Below are 17,116 nucleotides of genomic sequence, written 5' to 3' on the forward strand. Positions count from 1 at the left end.
ACTTAATTTGCTTTAATAAACAATCAAAGTCTTGAAATGTTTTTATTTATGACAAAAATGGACTGTGATTGCCATTCAAATAGTCTAGACTCTAGATACAGCGGCAGTGTGAAGAGACTACCTACTACAGTGTTTTAGGCGAGCCATTTTTGCAAACACATCCATATCAAAGGCTACAATAAACAATTTACCATCAGAGATCTAGGGTGTAGAAATAATCTACTTCTCTACCTCTTCAGACTTTTTTTTTATTTTGAAGGGGAAATGATCAAACACTGACAGGCCTTTTATTTCTATGCTTCTTCTACAGTAGAAGTGGATTTATTAAATCGGTAATGTTTTGCTTTGATCAACCAACCAAGTCAAAGAGGATTTTTAATGGCCACAGCATCCTGACCTCAGACATAAAAGGAACGGTGGGATAATGATTTTAAGAAACACAAAAACCATACACATTGTATTTCAAAGACAAATTCAACTTTGAATGATACACAATGATATCAACATTTCGTTATCACAATCAGGTACTCAGATAATGATGTATAATCAGCATATTCTGTTGTACTTCAGACACAACCACCCAGCGCATCAACATGTATACACTTACATCTCTGCTGTTGTCGATGGCTGGAACTGCTGACTACGGCACAAGAAGGAGTTTCCACATGCCTGGCCCATCGCTGTCACCTGTCAGTCACAGTCCCAAACAGCTGGAACAGGGCCCCGTCTTCACAGCTCTAACCCCAGTCCACCCTCTCAGTACAGCGGAATGCTGTTATGGTGTCTATCTGAGCAGCAGCATCTCTGCAGCTCGTGAAGAGGAGATGGGTCGTTCCACAAAAAGAGTGGCATTTGCATCCCTTTGATATTTGAAGTAGAAATTGTGCACCAATATGTAGTGTTTATAGCTTGTATGTATGAAATGAAAGGCCTTTTAAAGATGTTCTCTCTAACGTTTGTATAATTTCAGCCAGTAGTTTGGAAAGTGGTGCTCAGAGCCGAAAGTGCTCTCTGTTATTTTGTGTACTAGGCCTTTCATTTCGTGTGATATGTTACACATTTTGCAATTTGCATGAAATCATATGTATTCTGCAATTTTGTGTGATATGGTACAATAATTTGTGCATTATGCAACAAATGTGTTATGCTTAAGATCCCCGTAGTGCATCTTTAATATAGACAACATGAAGAATTCAATCAATCAGATTTTTTGTATATGAATAAAGATTTACTAAAGTTCTAAAAGTCAGCTTTTTGACAGGTCCCTCTCTGACATCTAGGAGGATTTTAACCAACTTAACAACAACATCCCAAAAATATTTTTGTTGATGTTGTGAAGATTGCATTCAACTGCCACTCCCTGTTGTGCACAACAAGCTTCCATTCCCCCTGTCACAAGGGGATTTCTGGCTTTAAAAAAATGAAATCATCAACCCTGTTACTTTATTTGAAACGTTATTTAAAACGTTTTTTTTTTATGAAGATAAAAATGTTTTTAAAGTTACACTTCTCAAAAGCCACCGACTTGGTGGAACGACCCAGATTTAGATACAGAGAGAGAGAAACCTCTAGGGCTTCGACCAGCCCGGCACTGGATCGATGCTGAATCTGCAATAGCAACCGGATCGGTCTCCTTTCCCTGCCCTGGCTGCTCTAAGGGTGCTGTGTAGCTAGCCTTACAACTCAGATTCCTTTTCATGTTAAGGTTCTGTTGAAGGATGAGCTAATGAAATTAATGAAAGTAATATAAACTGCACATCTCTGTAATGCAACAAGCTGTGGTCTTGAGTAGTGACAGCGTAGAAATCCTGCTCTCCAATCATTACTGACCACCACTGTTACCATAATGACATGAACAGAAAGCACTGTGTCTCATCTTAGATGGCTTTACGACTGCAGCTCTCCAACATGGTCATTATGTCCCCATAAAAGGGAACCTCAAAGTCAACATAGCGTTTAGATTATATTTCTCATGTGCCTCTAATATTATTGTTACTCATTTCTAGAATGGGAGTTTGTTGTTATAGTGTAGTTCTATACTGCCTCCCCTGTTATTACCATAGCTGTGGGTTATAAATAGGTTCAACCAAATATTGACAGAGAAAATATATACTTTGAGGTTATTGATTTGATATACAGTGAAAGCGCATTTCTTTCCAGGAAAGACCTGAAGACTTGAAAACATCTCTAGTAGTAGATGGGATGGGAAAGCAGGATCAGGTTATTTCCCCTTCAGCCTCAGATCAGGAATCTAGCCTGGAAGCTGCTGGCCACAGATCACCATCATGCTATGAAAATGAATAAATAAAATAAAAAAAGTGATGAGAAAAGCTAAAGTAGAAAAAAAAGCAGGACATTTTATTTCACAAAAAGATAATTACCTGGAGGCTCATAAAAGTGGCCAGCCACTCGATCAACTCGTTCTTTGATTCACAGCACAGGTACCTGAGAAGATTGGTAGCAGGCGAGGGTGAGTTAGAGAAGGGCTAGATCTTTACCATGATCCTCAGCAGAGCTTAAGTGCTCTAATTACTACTGTTTAACGATCTTCAGTTGCTACCCAAGATACTCACCATTGCTGTATGTCTCGTACTGCCTTCTCACACACTACAGTCATCCCCCAGCTAGAACACAAGATCATAGAGATCATAAGAAAGGAGAGCAAGGACATGATATGGACAGCTGATATGGACTCAAATGATTTGAAATGGGGGGGTTGCTGGTTAAAGCCCCAAGTGGGACATTCAGAGATTCTCACCATGACGGTGGCTGTAACTTCCTCTTGATACCACAGTAGACCTTCAGAGCGTTGATTTGACACTCCCTCTCAGGCTGAGAACTCTACAAGATGGGCAAACAAGGCTGTTGTTACACAAATACTGCATATACATTACAGGAGTCTCACACTGTCACAGAAACAACACACATCTCCTTCCATCCTCTCTTACCTTCACATCTTTGTACAGCCTTAGAGACAAGCCACTGAGCACACAGAGGCGTCTGCTGAAGGTTCCCTTACCCCTTTGACCTTTCTCTTCACAGAACTTGATCAGGCCGTTTCGGGAGACATCTACCCTGCCTGCTGTGAAAGGGTACATCCAACTCTCATTTACTTTGTACACATTTTCTACCATATCATTAACACATCTCCTTCCCCCTTTTCATTGGACTTTCTCTTCCGTTATCAATGCTTTTTTATTTTTTTTACAGAATATATGCAATTGTGTAAGTATATTTATGGTATGTACTGGTCATCAAAACTCTATGTAGTAAAGTTGAACTTTGTCGTCAATCCAAAACTGACTATGTAGTCAATCACAACTCATTCAAAATACTGTACCTATGTAGGTAAGAATGGCCTCCATGTAGCAGTTCTTCTTGACCACCAGATGACAGTCTTTGCCCAGAGAGAAATAGATAGTCAGCGCTTGCTCCTGATAGTGCAATGGACGCTCTGTTGGGGGAACCAGAGAAGACACCATGTATTTTACCACTAGTTTACAGTTGAGCACCAGCTTTCATTATAACAATGTAAGATATTTCACACATTACCAACAGCTGTCCAACTCCTCAAACATTTAAGAAGAGACTTTGCAACTATAACTGAGGTGTTCTAAACCATTACCTATCTCCTGGTTGTTGTCGACCAGGAAGCAGCTCCAGTAGTCCCCCTGCTGTGGAGGGATGTTCCTGCGTCTCAGGACCTTACATACCAGCTCTTCAGCACTCACTTCCTGGGAGATCTGAGCAGGCAGGGGAGCTTATGATTATCTGGGCACAAAAAAATTGCAGAAGAACATCCTGTACTGTAGCCTATGGATTCTAGAGTCAAAGGTGAAAGGTGAGAGTGCACATGGAGCTGACCTGAACCAGCAGCTCAGAGCCCTCCTCCTTCCTCTCCAGGTAAACCCCGCAGATGGTGAGAGGTGAGGGGCTTCCCTACAGAACAGTATGAAGAGAGAGACGCAGCAGGCCAACAGCCATCCTTAGTCCAGCAAATAGTAAGAGATAGATAGTATAGGTCAAGGAAGTCAGGACTTAATCATTTCAGTTGGGTGGCGAACAGCTGCTGCAAGGGTTCTGAAAATCTCATCATGCCATGGGTGTGTGCTCACCTCCTCTGTGTGTTCCTTCTGTGCTTTGATGACATGCGAGATCATGTCCAACTGTCTCTGAAACTGCTCTGCATCCACCTGCCACACAGACAGACAAATGTATTCCATCCATCTGATCAGGCCAATTCATTTGTCTTCTTGTGACAACACAGTACATTTCTCTCTCTTTGTCTTCTATAAATCAGTGGTCATCAGTGTGAGACAGACACACTCACATTGAAGATGTCCTGGTAGTTCTGGATGAGATCCTCTACCACCTGTCCTGCGCTGTTATCAGTGCCGTCCATCTGGAAGAGCGTGGGACCAAACACAATGGCCAGGTTGTGCATGTTCATCTGATTCTCATCTGCAAAGCACTGGACGCTTTGGGAACAAAATCGACAGATTTGTACAACAGCGATGCATGTCTTGAACTTTCAAAGACAAATGAGTCAATTCCTTATATAGAAACTGTATAGAAACTGTTTTTATTCTACTTATATGTGAATAAAGGACAAATGTCCTATGGGAAAGAGGTCCATTATTCCAGAATGGAGGTAAAGAAATAAAAAGAGAGGGGAGGACAGACAGACAGAGGTAGAGATTGAGGCTCACCAGTAGAGGTGGTTGATGACAGCCCCCAGAGTGGCTCTGTTGACTCGGGGGAGGCTGTGGAGGAGGGCCTGGTACTGGGACACTCTCTCACTCATCGCACTGACAGCTGGTGGACATAGAAGAAGAACACCTACATATTACAGCACAGCACACAACTCCCTATCATGGGGCTACCACTGAATATGTTTACATGCACATACATAATTCTACATTAAACTGATTATGGCAGAAGGCCGAGTATGAAATTTGTCATGTAAACACCTTACTCTGCTTATCTTAATCTTTGTAAGGTCATAATCAAAGTAAGCATACGCCGATTAAAACACCTTGTTTTCTGAGCAATCTGTAGAATTATTAGGACATGTAAACAGCTTAATTGGCGTTCCAGTGGTGTATTTGATCTGCGTATATGCAAGCACCTGGTGGTTTTAAATGACGATTTTCTGCATTTATCAAAAGTCCCATCAGAAGCCGGATTTCAGATGTAAACAGGAACGTTTTAAACAAACTATTATATTAACCTGACTTTCCACAATAATAACATTATTGTATGGATGTAACCGTGCTCAATGATACGACTACCAAGACAAGCAGTGAAAAGCAGTGGTGTGGTCATTGTGGTCCACCAGTATTAGAATGAGGGTAGGCCAGACTCACTAGTGGTGTGGAGCCATGGCAGAGAGGCCTGATGGCCATTGAAAACCCCCTCTCCCACTTCCCTGAGGAACCTCTTCAGGACGTTTGCCACGTCATCCACCTGGCGCTCCCCTTCATTCAGACGGACCTGCCGGGCGTCATGGCGGAGAAAGAACAGCAGGGCGGCGATCTTGGAGTTCACACCACACCTCCGATAGATGCCCTCTGACTTCAAACCTGGAAAGGAAATCTCCCATAAAGAAACACATCAACACTGAACCATTAACACAGACTTACAAATACACTGATAATGAAATGAGTGAAGCTAGTAAGAGCTTATCTTTTGTTAGGTATCTGTCCCGACCGATGCCATGCTAGGTCCACCCACCATGCTGTGTGATGTAGCTCATGCAGCGGTCCACGATGACAGGGACGTCTGTGTCAGTGAGCTGCTGCTGGTCCAGGGGGCCATCTCCTCTCCCTGAGCCCTGTTGGAGCCCACTCAGCCAGCCCTGGAAGTCAGGCCTCCTGTCCCCCTCCACACGCAGGCTTCTGCCTCCGTCCACCAGCACCACAGCACCAGCACCAGCCTCCTGCTCCATGGCTAAAACAGGGACACAAAACAACATACAGTGTCATGACTCACACAATCAAACACTAACTACATCAGCATGTACATCAACGTAGTAGCTGTTTTATTCTGTTGCAACCCAAAAAATATAGCACTCTTACATCATTAGTACCACAACACACACTAAAAACTTAAACTTCACGAAACTTCTCCCTCTACAGTACATCCTAATACCTCCACTGTGGCAGTTTCAGGAGTGACTCACAGAGCTCCTTTATTTTGCGCAGGTCGATGTTCTCCACTCGATCTGCTCCGTGGAGGAGTAGGAGCAGTCTGGAGCCCCCCAGGGAGAACCAGCCCAGGAGGGGGCTATGGTGGCTCTGGCCCTCAGTGTAGCTCAACCGACCCACCCTCGCAAAGGGCCAGCACACCAGGTCCTCTGCTGCAGAGGGGACCAGCGCCTGACATGCAATAAGATAAGGCAGTACTATATACACGAGCAAAACTACTAATTACCAGTCTATCATGATACTCAATTAAATCTAGTTTTAAAGAGGTGGTTACCTTGGCGATGGCCTTGATCCACCCTTTCACTTTGTCAGAGGAGTCTTCTCCAAATAGATAGACTCTCCCAGAGTCATGGTACAGCTCAAAGGAATGGGCATAACTGAGCCAGGAAAGGTACAGTGTGGTAAGAAATATATATATATCAACATTAGTATTAAAGCCTACACTGATAGGGTTTTATAAATTCCAAATTATGCCTAAATGGTATAAATAACGGCATTTGCTACACCCTGGAAAAGTACATGTGATCTGCTCATGTCATTACTGATGGGAGTGAATGTGTTGCCTGTCTTACCCATGTTTCCCTGGGGGATTGACCAACAGACACAGGACATCACTCATCTTCATCCCGCCGCTCTGACTGGAGCTCTTCTCGCTCTCATAGTAGCTGAAGTTACCTTGGTTCAGAGAGCACCATCGACGGCTAAAATCTAGAGAAAATATATTTAGCTGATGGTAAATGTATTGGCATTAATAACACTTTCCTAAGAGGACTGTCCAAGTTGGTCATTATTTCACCTGACCAATAGACATTCAGATCTAAACAGGGTTGGGGAGTAACTGGAATCTGTTTACAAAAAAACTGTAGCTGTAATCAGTTATATTACCAGCAAAAATATTGTATTCAGATTACAGATACTTTTGAAAAACTAGATGATTACTTCTTGGATTACTTTAAAATTCAGAATGGATGTTTGCTAAATAAAATCATGACACCTTTCTATTTTCTCAATGAAAAAGGCGGAAGTTTAAGTTTGTTCCACTAATAGTCAGACCACTATTATGACACACCAAAAGCGTTTGATTGATCCTTTGTGTCTTCTTCTAATGCCTCTTAAGGGAAAAGTAATCAGATTACGTTACTGAGTTTGGGTAACCCAAAAGTTATGTTACTGATTACAATATTGGACCGATAACTAGTAACTGTGACAGATTACATTTAGAAAGTAACCTACCCAACCCTGGATTTAAAGCATGTCCAAACAAATCTCAGAGATTCGAGTTTATACATAGTGCCATGAATCACCCACCTCCTCTTGCTTTGCACTCTGTTACTGGCCGTATTGAAGAAGCGGTCTTGAAGAGATAACCAGTGTGTGAGACGGGGAGATCAGCCTCTAGGAGTGTGTGATTTCCAGCCCTAGACCCTGGCAGATCTAGAGAGGAAATAAATAGAACTACTGATGGCTCCTATACTGAACAAAACACAGTACAAGTTGAATGTAAAGTTGGAGACGAGGGTTCCCTTTCATATATTTTATTGGAGTTTTTCTTTTTTTAAGTGCAAGACAACACAAAACATGCCACCTGGTGGTAGAAAAGCCACACAGCATCCATAAACAACAAATTCATACAATAGGAGTCAAAACAACACCCACAAACAATTGACAACAAAAGCATGGAGCAATAATAATGGAGTTGATTCAGGACCTTTACGACACCAGCTACGTTGTGGTCAAGAGCTTCGGTTGCGAAAAATAAATAAAATCAATCCAATTTATTTATAAATCAAATGTATTTATAAAGCCCTTCTTACATCAGCTGATGTCACAAAGTGCTGTTCAGAAACCCAGCCTATAACCTCCAAAAAAGCAAGCAATGCAGGTATAGAAGCACGGTGGCTAGGAAAAACTCCCTAGAAAGGCCAGAACCTAGGAAAAAAGGGAGAGGAAGCAGGCTATGAGGGGTGGCCAGTCCTCTTCTGGCTGTGCCGGGTGGAGATTATAACAGAACATGGCCAAGATGAGGGGTGGCGAAAAATAGGTGCATTGTTCCAGACCTGTAAATGCACCCAGAAAAAAATATATAAATGGAGCAGAGAGATAAGACTCCTACCTGTGTTGTGGTTGTGAGTTAAGAACTCCACCTGTAATATCTGTCCATAGTGTTGGGCCACGGACACAGGGCTGGGCAGCTCTGGATCACCTGTATAACAGTTCACATCTGCTCCACAGAACACCAGAGACAGAGTCTCCAATACATCATCCGTCTGAACGGTACTGCACAGAGCCTGAGAGGTAGGCAAGGAGGAGGGAGAGAAAGAGAGAGAGGGAGAGAGAGAAGAGAGAATCAGAGAGCAGCAAACACGTCTGGACTTTTGAGAGTATGGGATGGAGAGAGAGAGAAATATATACAGTTGAAGTCGGAAGTTTACATACACTTAGGTTAGAGTAATTCAAACTCGTTTTTTAACCACTTCATAAATTTCTTGTCAACAAACTATAGTTTTTGGAAGTTGGTTAGGACATCTACTTTGTTCATGACACAAGTAATTGTTTGCAGACATATTGTTTCACTTATATTTCACTGTATCACAAATCCAGTGGGTCAGAAGTTTACATACACTAAGTTGACTGTGCCTTTAAACAGCTTGGAAAATTCACGAAAATTATGTCATGGCTTTAGAAGCTTGTGATAGGCTAATTGACATAATTTGAGTCAATTGGGGGTGTACCTGTGAATGTATTTCAAGGCCTACCTTCAAACTCAGTGTCTCTTTGCTTGACATCATGACAAAATCAAAAGAAATCAGTCAAAACCACAAAAATAATTTGTAGACCTCCACAAGTCTGCTTCATCCTTGGGAGCAATTTCCAAACGCCTGAAGGTAGTATAAACACCATGGGACCACGCAGCAGTGGAAGGAGACGCGTTCTGTCTCCTAGAGATGAACGTACTTTGGTGAGAAAAGTGCAAATCAATCCCAGAACAACAGCAATGGACCTTGTGAAGATGCTGGAGGAAACAGGTACAAAAGTATCTATATCCACAGTAAAAGGAGTCATATATCGACATAACCTGAAAGGCCGCTCAGCAAGGAAGAAGCCACTGCTCCAAAACCGCCAGACTACGGTTTGCAACTGCACGTGGGAACAGAGATCGTACTTTTTGGAGAAATGTCCTCTGGTCTGATGAAACAAAAATAGAACTGTTTGGCCATAATGACCATCGTTATGTTTGGATAAAAAAGGGAGAGGCTTGCAAGCCGAAGAACACCATCCCAACCGTGAAGCACGGGGGTGGCAGCATCATGTTGTGGGGGTGCTTTGCTCCAGGAGGGACTGGTGCACTTCACAAAATAGATGGCTTCATGAGGAAGGAAAATTATGTGGATATATTGAAGCAACATCTCAAGACATCAGTTAAAGCTTGGTAGCAAATGGGTCTTCCAAATTAACAATGACCCCAAGCATACTTCCAAAGTTGTGGCAAAATGGCTTAAGGACAATAAAGTCAAGGTATTGGAGTGGCCATCACAAAGCCCTGATCTCAATCTCATAGAAAAATTGTGGGCAGAACTAAAAAAGCTTGTGCGAGCAAGGAGGACTAAAAACCTGACTCAGTTACACCAGCTCTGTCGAGAGGAATGGACCAAAATTCACCCAACTTATTGTGGGAAGCTTGTGGAAGGCTACCCGAAACGTTTGACCCAAGTTAAACAATTTAAAGGCAATGCTACCAAATACTAATTGAGTGTATATAAACTTCGGACCCACTGGGAATGTGATGAAAGAAATCAAATCAAATCAAAATCAAATTTATTTATATAGCCCTTCGTACATCAGCTGATATCTCAAAGTGCTGTACAGAAACCCAGCCTAAAACACCAAACAGCAAGCAATGCAGGTGTAGAAGCACGGTGGCTAGGAAAAACTCCCTAGAAAGGCCAAAACCTAGAAAGAAACCTAGAGAGGAACCAGGCTATGTGGGGTGGCCAGTCCTCTTCTGGCTGTGCCGGGTGGAGATTATAACAGAACATGGCCAAGATGTTCAAATGTTCAAAAATGACCAGCATGGTCAAATAATAATAATCACAGGCAGAACAGTTGAATCTGGAGCAGCAGCACGGCCAGGTGGACTGGGGACAGCAAGGAGTCATCATGTCGGGTAGTCCTGACATGGACTAAATAAAAGCTGAAATAAATTATTATTCTGACATTTCACATTCTTAAAATAAGGTAGTGGTCAGAGACCTGGCCGGGTGTTGCCAGAATAACAACCTATCCCTCAACGTAACCAATACTAAGGAGATGATTGTGGACTCTCATCAACGGGGCTGTAGTGGAGCAGGTTGAGAGCTTCAAGTTCCTTGGTGTCCACATCAAACACATACTAAAAGGTTCCAAACACATCACGACAGTCGTGAACAGGGCACAACAAAGCCTTTTCCCCCTCAGGAAACAAAAATTATTTGGCATGGGTCCTGAGATCCTCAAAAGGTTCTACAGCTGCAATATCGAGAGCCTGACTGGTTGCATCACTGCCTGGTACGGCAATTGCTCGGCCTCCGACCGCAAGGCACTACAGAGGGTATTGCGAACGACCCAGTACATCATTAGGGCTAAGCTGCCTGCCATCCAGGACCTCTACACCAGGCAGTGTCAGAGGAAGACCCTAAAAATTGTCAAAGACCCCAGCCACAGACTGTTCTCTCTACTACCACATGGCAAACGGTACCGGAGTGCCAAGTCTAGGACAAAAATGCTTCTCAACAGTTTTTACCCCCAAGCCATAAGACTCCTGAACAGGTAATCAAATGGCTACCCGGACTATCTGCATTGTGCCCTCCCAACCCCTCTTTTACGCTGCTGCTACTCTCTGTTTATCATATATGCATAGTCACTTTAACTATACATTCATGTACATACAACCTCAATTGGCCCAACCAACCAGTGCTCCTGTACATTGGCTAACCAGGCTATCTGCATTGTGTCCCGCCACCCACCACCCACCATCCTCCAACCCCTCTTTTACGCTACTGCTACTCTCTGCTCATCATATATGCATGGTCACTTTAACCATATCTACATATACATACTACCTCAATCAGCCTGACTAACCGGTGTCTGTATGTAGCCTCGCTACTTTTATAGCCCCGCTACTGTATATAGCCTGTCTTTTTACTGTTGTTTATTTCTTTACTTACCTATTGTTCACCTAATACCTTTTTTGCACTATTGGTTAGAGCCTGTAAGTAAGCATTTCACTGTAAGGTCTAAACCTGTTGTATTCGGCGCACGTGACAATTTAACTTTGATTTGATTTGATCCTAACTGACCTAAAACAGGGAATTTTTACTAGGATTAAATGTCAGGAATTGTGAAAAAGTTTAAATGTATTTGACTAAGTTGTACATAAACTTCCAACTTCAACTGTATATAGGGAGCGGGGGAGAAAAGTGATATTTGACAGTATGTGTGTGTCTCACTTTGTTGAGGGCCTCCTGTTGGCCAAACAGAGCATGGTAGCGGCGATATTTCCCCTGACAGTACTTAGCAGAGACAAAGCGCTGGCGCTTCTCACTATCACTTGATGGTTGGAGCGCCTCGCTTGGTGGCGTGTTAGCTGCCCAGAACAGGTTTACCCTGTTGTTACCTAACAGGAACACCTGGTGAACAGGGAGTGGCATTAGAACCTTGATCTGAAAGATGTATCCCTTTATTGACAGGGTGAGCTATGAGAGAGTTCTTCTTTTCAAAGGAAAACATGTAAATTAATGCAAATATACAAAAAGAGGAACCATAGTGTGAGGAACATAAACAGAGGAAGACCACATATGGGCGGTGAGGATGAGGTTCCTAATAGAATACTCATTAGAAACCTACCTGAATAAGGTTATCAGTCCACACCTTTTCATCCATTCTCAGACTGCGAACTTTGGACACACTCTGGCCCAGACCCCTGTGCACACCTAAACAACAGAGAAATGTCAGAATTTGATGTCAATGTCCTCTCCCAGGCACTGTTATCCAATGGAAATGTATGTGCACTGTACCAATGTGTTACAACTTATTGACCTGAAATATTTGATCAAATTCTATTTTATTTGTCACATGGGCTGAATAGAACGGATGCAGACTTCACTGTGATAGGCTTGCTTACGATCTCTTCTCAACGATGCAGTAATTTTTTTTTATTGTAACACAAGAGGAATAAAATGCACAAGGATGGAGCTATATACAGGGAGTACCAGTACCAGATCAATGTGCAGAAGTACAAGGTATTTGAGGTAGATATTTTCATGAAGGCAGGGTAAAGGGACTAAACATCAGGATAGATAATAATAAGAGTAAAATAGAGAACAGAGCAGGATATAATTAGCGTAGAAGTGTGTGTGTGTGTGTGTGTGTGTGTGTGTGTGTGTGTGTGTGTGTGTGTGTGTGTGTGTGTGTGTGTGCGGGCGTGTATGCGTATGTGTGTTTGTGTTATGTCTGCATGCATGTGTGTGTGTGTGTGTGTGTGTGTGTGTGTGTGTGTGTGTGTGTGTGTGTGTGTGTGTGTGTGTGTGTGTGTGTGTGTGTGTGTGAATGTAGTGTATGTGGATGTGTGTGTGTTTTTGTGTGTGTGTTTTTGTGTGAGAGTGTCAGTGTAGTGTGTGTGACTGAGTGTGTCACACACAGGCAAGGTTCTTCTGTACCTGCACAGCACTTGCAAAGGACCACACAGAGGTTGACAGAGGCCCAGTCTGGATGGGGGGCGCCACAGTCTGCACAGCGCTGGTTGGCCTCCACAGCCCAGATCTTCTGGGCCACCACATCACTGGACAGAGAGCGACTGACACAGTCCTGCAGGGCCTCCACCCACTGATCCCTCTGCTGCGCCGACTCGGCCAGGAAACTAACCAAACAGAACAGGGGTCACAGAGGGTTCACTGTGGGATGACATTAAAGGGTCATAGGTCAGAGGTCAGTCTCACCTGAATGTTCTGTAGAAGGTGGTGAGGTTGAAGGACCGTTTGTCTGTGCTCTTCACAGTACCCACATTCATCTCAATGTAGGTGATGCCAACACCCTGGCTGTGCTCCTGATGACAGAGAACATCACAGGTTTTTAAGGATAACTGACTCCAAAGGACTTTCATGAACATTTTATTTGATTTATTTCAGGACAAATGCATGCACCATGGATACACACCTCAGCGTTCCCGTAGAGGAAGACCCTGTCAGCACAGATGACTACATAGACCTTGGAGCGCAGTCCATTCATCTCCAGGTATCCTTGTTTACTAATGAGAGAGACTCCACTATCACGCTGTCCACTAGTAAAACTGAAGTTCATAAGGGACATCTCCATGCTGCTACGACGCTGCTGAATAGTTTCTTTCAGTACTGACACCCATTCCTCCCTGACAGCTGAAAACACACACACACACACACACACACACACAGATTGCACATAGATTGCACATAGATTGCACACACAAAGTATTCATATTTCCTCATTGTGATCATTGTTATTTTAGGCTGAAGACTTACTGTTGTTTTCAGCACGGAACAAGAAAGTCCTGTTCCTTGTCACCACCTCAAACTTCTGCTCTCCAACGTTAAGCACTTCAGTGACAAACAGTATGGCTATGATCCGCTTTGAGTAGACCTCCTGAGGAATAAGGAGAGAAGGAGTGAGAAGGGGAGGGTCTAATAAGTAAGGTATTTCACAGTATACACTCTGATCTGTGACACTATGTGTGGGTCTATGGAAGACGTCTGAACCTTCTCATTTTGAAAGTATCGCAGGTACTGTGCATCCAACATCACCCAACGCTTCTGGAAAATAAGGCTCCTGCAGATAAAACAGAGATTACTTACACTCTAATGCATGCACACACACACATGCATGAACAAACACACAAATGCATGCATGTGCACGCACGCACGCACGCACGCATGCACCTCTCTCTCTTACCCCTGAGGTGGGGTCTTGTCCAGCCAGCCCATCTTGATAACAGGAGTGTGGTGAAGATCAGAGTCTCCGAGGTCGTATGATCGTGACAGTGTGCAGGCAAGATAGATACTGTCTTCATCAACCGATGATGTTCTCCTGAGAACAGAGATACACACAAAAGTAGCAAGGACATCACCTTATCTCATCACGTTTTCTCCAGTTTCTAGTCAAGTATAATATAACCAAAACATGCAATCGAAAGAATCACACACAACTCACATGCAAAACAGTTCAAAAGAAACACACCTGCTCGCTTCAATGTCTTCACACTCAACCTCCTCCATACTAAACTGACTGCGGAAGCAGTTCTGCATAGCTCGCAATGAATCCTCCTATGGTCCAGAATACAAAATGCTAACAATGTATCAAAATGTCCTCTTTTATACTTCAATGACTGTGTACAAAAATAACTCTGGCATGTGTACGATCACTAACATAAACACCCATCAGTCAGTCACTCTAAACATCTGTAATCCCACAAAATAAGAGACAAATGTAGTACCTAAACATCCACACAGATGCATAACGTACCTGGTCTGCCATGACATCTGAGACGAATAACCGAAGCCAAAGGATTACAGTAAATAAATAGTTGCTCGGTTATGTCGGGAAATGTACAGCTGCGTCACGTTCCAATGAAAAACCACACCATCCAACAGAGAGTCAGACCTCACAACTGATGGTAAGGAAGTAAATTAATACAGTAACTTCATACAGTACCTCATTCATGTTTTCTCAGAGTCTGAGATTAGTTCACATTGGTAAACTGACGGGGTTTGAGTAAGAAATGGGCACTGTCATCTGGCAACCTGCTAGGGATTGCGAGCCCCATCCGTCTGACAATGTTCCTCTTATCACAGCAGGTATATACAGGATGTGGGCTTAGTAAACTGCTGTCAGAGAGACTGATGTTCCTCATGAAACTGCAATCACCCTGAACAAACAGCCTCTGTCTGACATTTACAGCAGCTTCTCTAATGGCACAAGGCCACAGGCATATGAGTAAGGTATGAGAGAGTGAGAGAGAGAGAGAGAGAGAGAGAGAGAGAAAGAGAGAGAGAGTGAGAGAGAGTGTGAGAGAGTGAGAGAGAGTGAGAGAGTGAGAGAGAGAGAGAGAGAGATAAATCATTGCCCAATAGAGGGAACAAGGTCCCACAAAATATAATATGAGCATAGAGCATAGACTCTATGGCCAGACTCACAGATGGCAGCCTTTGTGATCAGAATATTGATGGTATCACAAATAAATATCATAAATAAGATTATTCTGTGCCCTGTCACGCAATAAAGTTATGTTGTAATATGTAACACTAGGAAAGGCTGACCAGATGTTCAAAAGTCAAATCATCGTGTTTACCGGTAAACATTTGGCTGGATTAGCCAGCTAAAAGTGGAAGTAAACAAACCATATAGTGCATATATGGGAAGTACACAGATGTTACCTGAGAGACGGACAGTAACCAGGTTACCATCCAAACGTGTTCGGCCTGTAAAGTACATGTTACAACAGGCCTGATTTGTCAGTACATTTCCAAACGTCGACTAAACAAAATCCGCTAGAAAAGGTGGGATTTTTTCCTGCGCTCTAAAAATGAGGGGGTTCAACAAGAGTTCTTCTAAGATCCTCAAAGTTCTTCAAAGACACCTTAGGGTTCTTGGCACTGAAAATGGCCCCTAAAAGCTATTCTAAGAACCCCATAGGAGGTGGGGTTCATCGAGAAACCTTCTTATTCGGTGGGGGTTCTTGCAGGAACCTAACTGCCCAACTGAAACATTTGAATTTGAAAGGGCAGCAGGTTTAGCCACTTAACTGAAAAATTTTAAGATCTCCTCAATTTAAATTACTGTTTGTCCCTTGTATGATCTACATTGATATTGTTTTATGATGATACTGTTTATCTTTTGTGCAAATCTTTCTAAAACAGAAAATGGACACAATTCAATGGATATGAATCAACAAAGAGGTAAGAATGTGTAGGCTATAAGAATATGTTGAAGGCTAGCTGTGTTGGGTGCAGATGACTGAACTGGAGGTATACAATATGATATGTCAATATGCATTGGCATGTGATGCTGATCACATGTACCATCCTCCTCCCTTACCTCTTCAATGAATATTCCATAGGCCTCTACATTATGGACAAGGTATGTGTATGAAAACCATTATCAACACCATTTCTTTTTTATTCACATTCACCTCAAATACCAAGGTATGAATTCTGTCGTGTGCATGTTTTGTTAATCATCTGTATAATTATATCTCAAATCAAATCAAAGTGTATTTGTCACGTGCGCTGAATACAACAGGTGTAGACCTTGCAGCGAAATGCTTGCTTACAGGCTCTAACCAATAGTGCAACAAAGGTATTAGGTGAACAATAGGTAAGTAAAGAAATAAAACAACAGTAAAAAGACAGGCTATATACAGTAGCAAGGCTTTAAAAGTAGCGAGGCTACATACAGACACCGGTAAGCTGATTGAGGTAGTATGTACATGTAGATATGTTTAAAGTGACCATGCAGAGAGTAGCAGTAGCGTAAAAGAGGGGATGTCGGGTGGTGGGTGGGACACAATGCATAAGGCCCGGTTAGCCAATGTGCGGGAGCACTGGTTGGTCGGCCCAATTGAGGTAGTATGTACATGAATGTATAGTTAAAATTGACTATGCATATATGATAAACAGAGAGTAGCAGCAGCGTAAAAATAGGGATTGGGGGTGGGCACACAATGCAAATTGTCCAGGTAGCCATTTGATTACCTGTTCAGGAGTCTTATGGCTTGGGGGTAAAAACTGTTGAGAAGCCTTTTGGTCCTAGACTTGGCGCTCCGGTTAGGGTTAGGGTTTCCATGTGGTAGTAGAGAGAACAGTCTATGACTGGGGTGGCTGGGGTCTTTCTCTGATACCGCCTGG

General features: G+C 42.9%; 1 protein-coding gene across 4 annotated transcripts; it reads right to left on the minus strand.

The window, feature by feature from the left end:
• Nucleotides 1–25: 25 nt before the first annotated feature.
• Nucleotides 26–15,180, minus strand: LOC109892649 (arf-GAP with Rho-GAP domain, ANK repeat and PH domain-containing protein 1). Of its 4 annotated transcripts, XM_031826558.1 has the most exons (29): nucleotides 14,925–15,154; nucleotides 14,736–14,752; nucleotides 14,451–14,536; nucleotides 14,166–14,300; nucleotides 13,973–14,042; nucleotides 13,739–13,859; nucleotides 13,398–13,615; nucleotides 13,181–13,287; nucleotides 12,902–13,101; nucleotides 12,090–12,175; nucleotides 11,693–11,872; nucleotides 8,320–8,494; nucleotides 7,515–7,640; nucleotides 6,779–6,914; nucleotides 6,481–6,583; nucleotides 6,182–6,377; nucleotides 5,734–5,949; nucleotides 5,367–5,582; nucleotides 4,710–4,815; nucleotides 4,331–4,478; nucleotides 4,116–4,193; nucleotides 3,865–3,939; nucleotides 3,626–3,743; nucleotides 3,341–3,454; nucleotides 2,949–3,082; nucleotides 2,759–2,841; nucleotides 2,574–2,624; nucleotides 2,382–2,445; nucleotides 26–2,288 (listed from the first exon to the last, which is right to left on the minus strand). In XM_031826558.1, the coding sequence occupies exons 2-29, from the start codon at nucleotides 14,745–14,747 to the stop codon at nucleotides 2,244–2,246; spliced, it is 3,399 nt and encodes a 1,132-aa protein (XP_031682418.1). In that variant the 5' UTR covers nucleotides 14,748–14,752; nucleotides 14,925–15,154; the 3' UTR covers nucleotides 26–2,243. The 4 variants fall into 4 exon arrangements, 3 of the variants coding, with proteins under 3 accessions (XP_031682418.1, XP_031682419.1, XP_020340927.1); XR_004210261.1 differs by having other exon boundaries at nucleotides 3,865–3,985; nucleotides 14,736–15,180; XM_031826559.1 differs by having other exon boundaries at nucleotides 2,949–3,079; nucleotides 14,736–15,159.
• Nucleotides 15,181–17,116: the final 1,936 nt, after the last annotated feature.

Source organism: Oncorhynchus kisutch, linkage group LG6, assembly GCF_002021735.2.
Source record: "Oncorhynchus kisutch isolate 150728-3 linkage group LG6, Okis_V2, whole genome shotgun sequence".
In the NCBI taxonomy this organism is placed as follows: Eukaryota; Metazoa; Chordata; class Actinopteri; order Salmoniformes; family Salmonidae; genus Oncorhynchus; species Oncorhynchus kisutch.

Coding starts and splice junctions, on each gene's coding strand:
- LOC109892649 (XM_031826558.1), bottom strand. Junction 14,301..14,450: donor GAAGACATTGAAGCGAGCAG/GTGTGTTTCTTT, acceptor CTCTGTTCTCAG/GAGAACATCATCGGTTGATG. Junction 13,288..13,397: donor TCCTCTACGGGAACGCTGAG/GTGTGTATCCAT, acceptor CTCTGTCATCAG/GAGCACAGCCAGGGTGTTGG.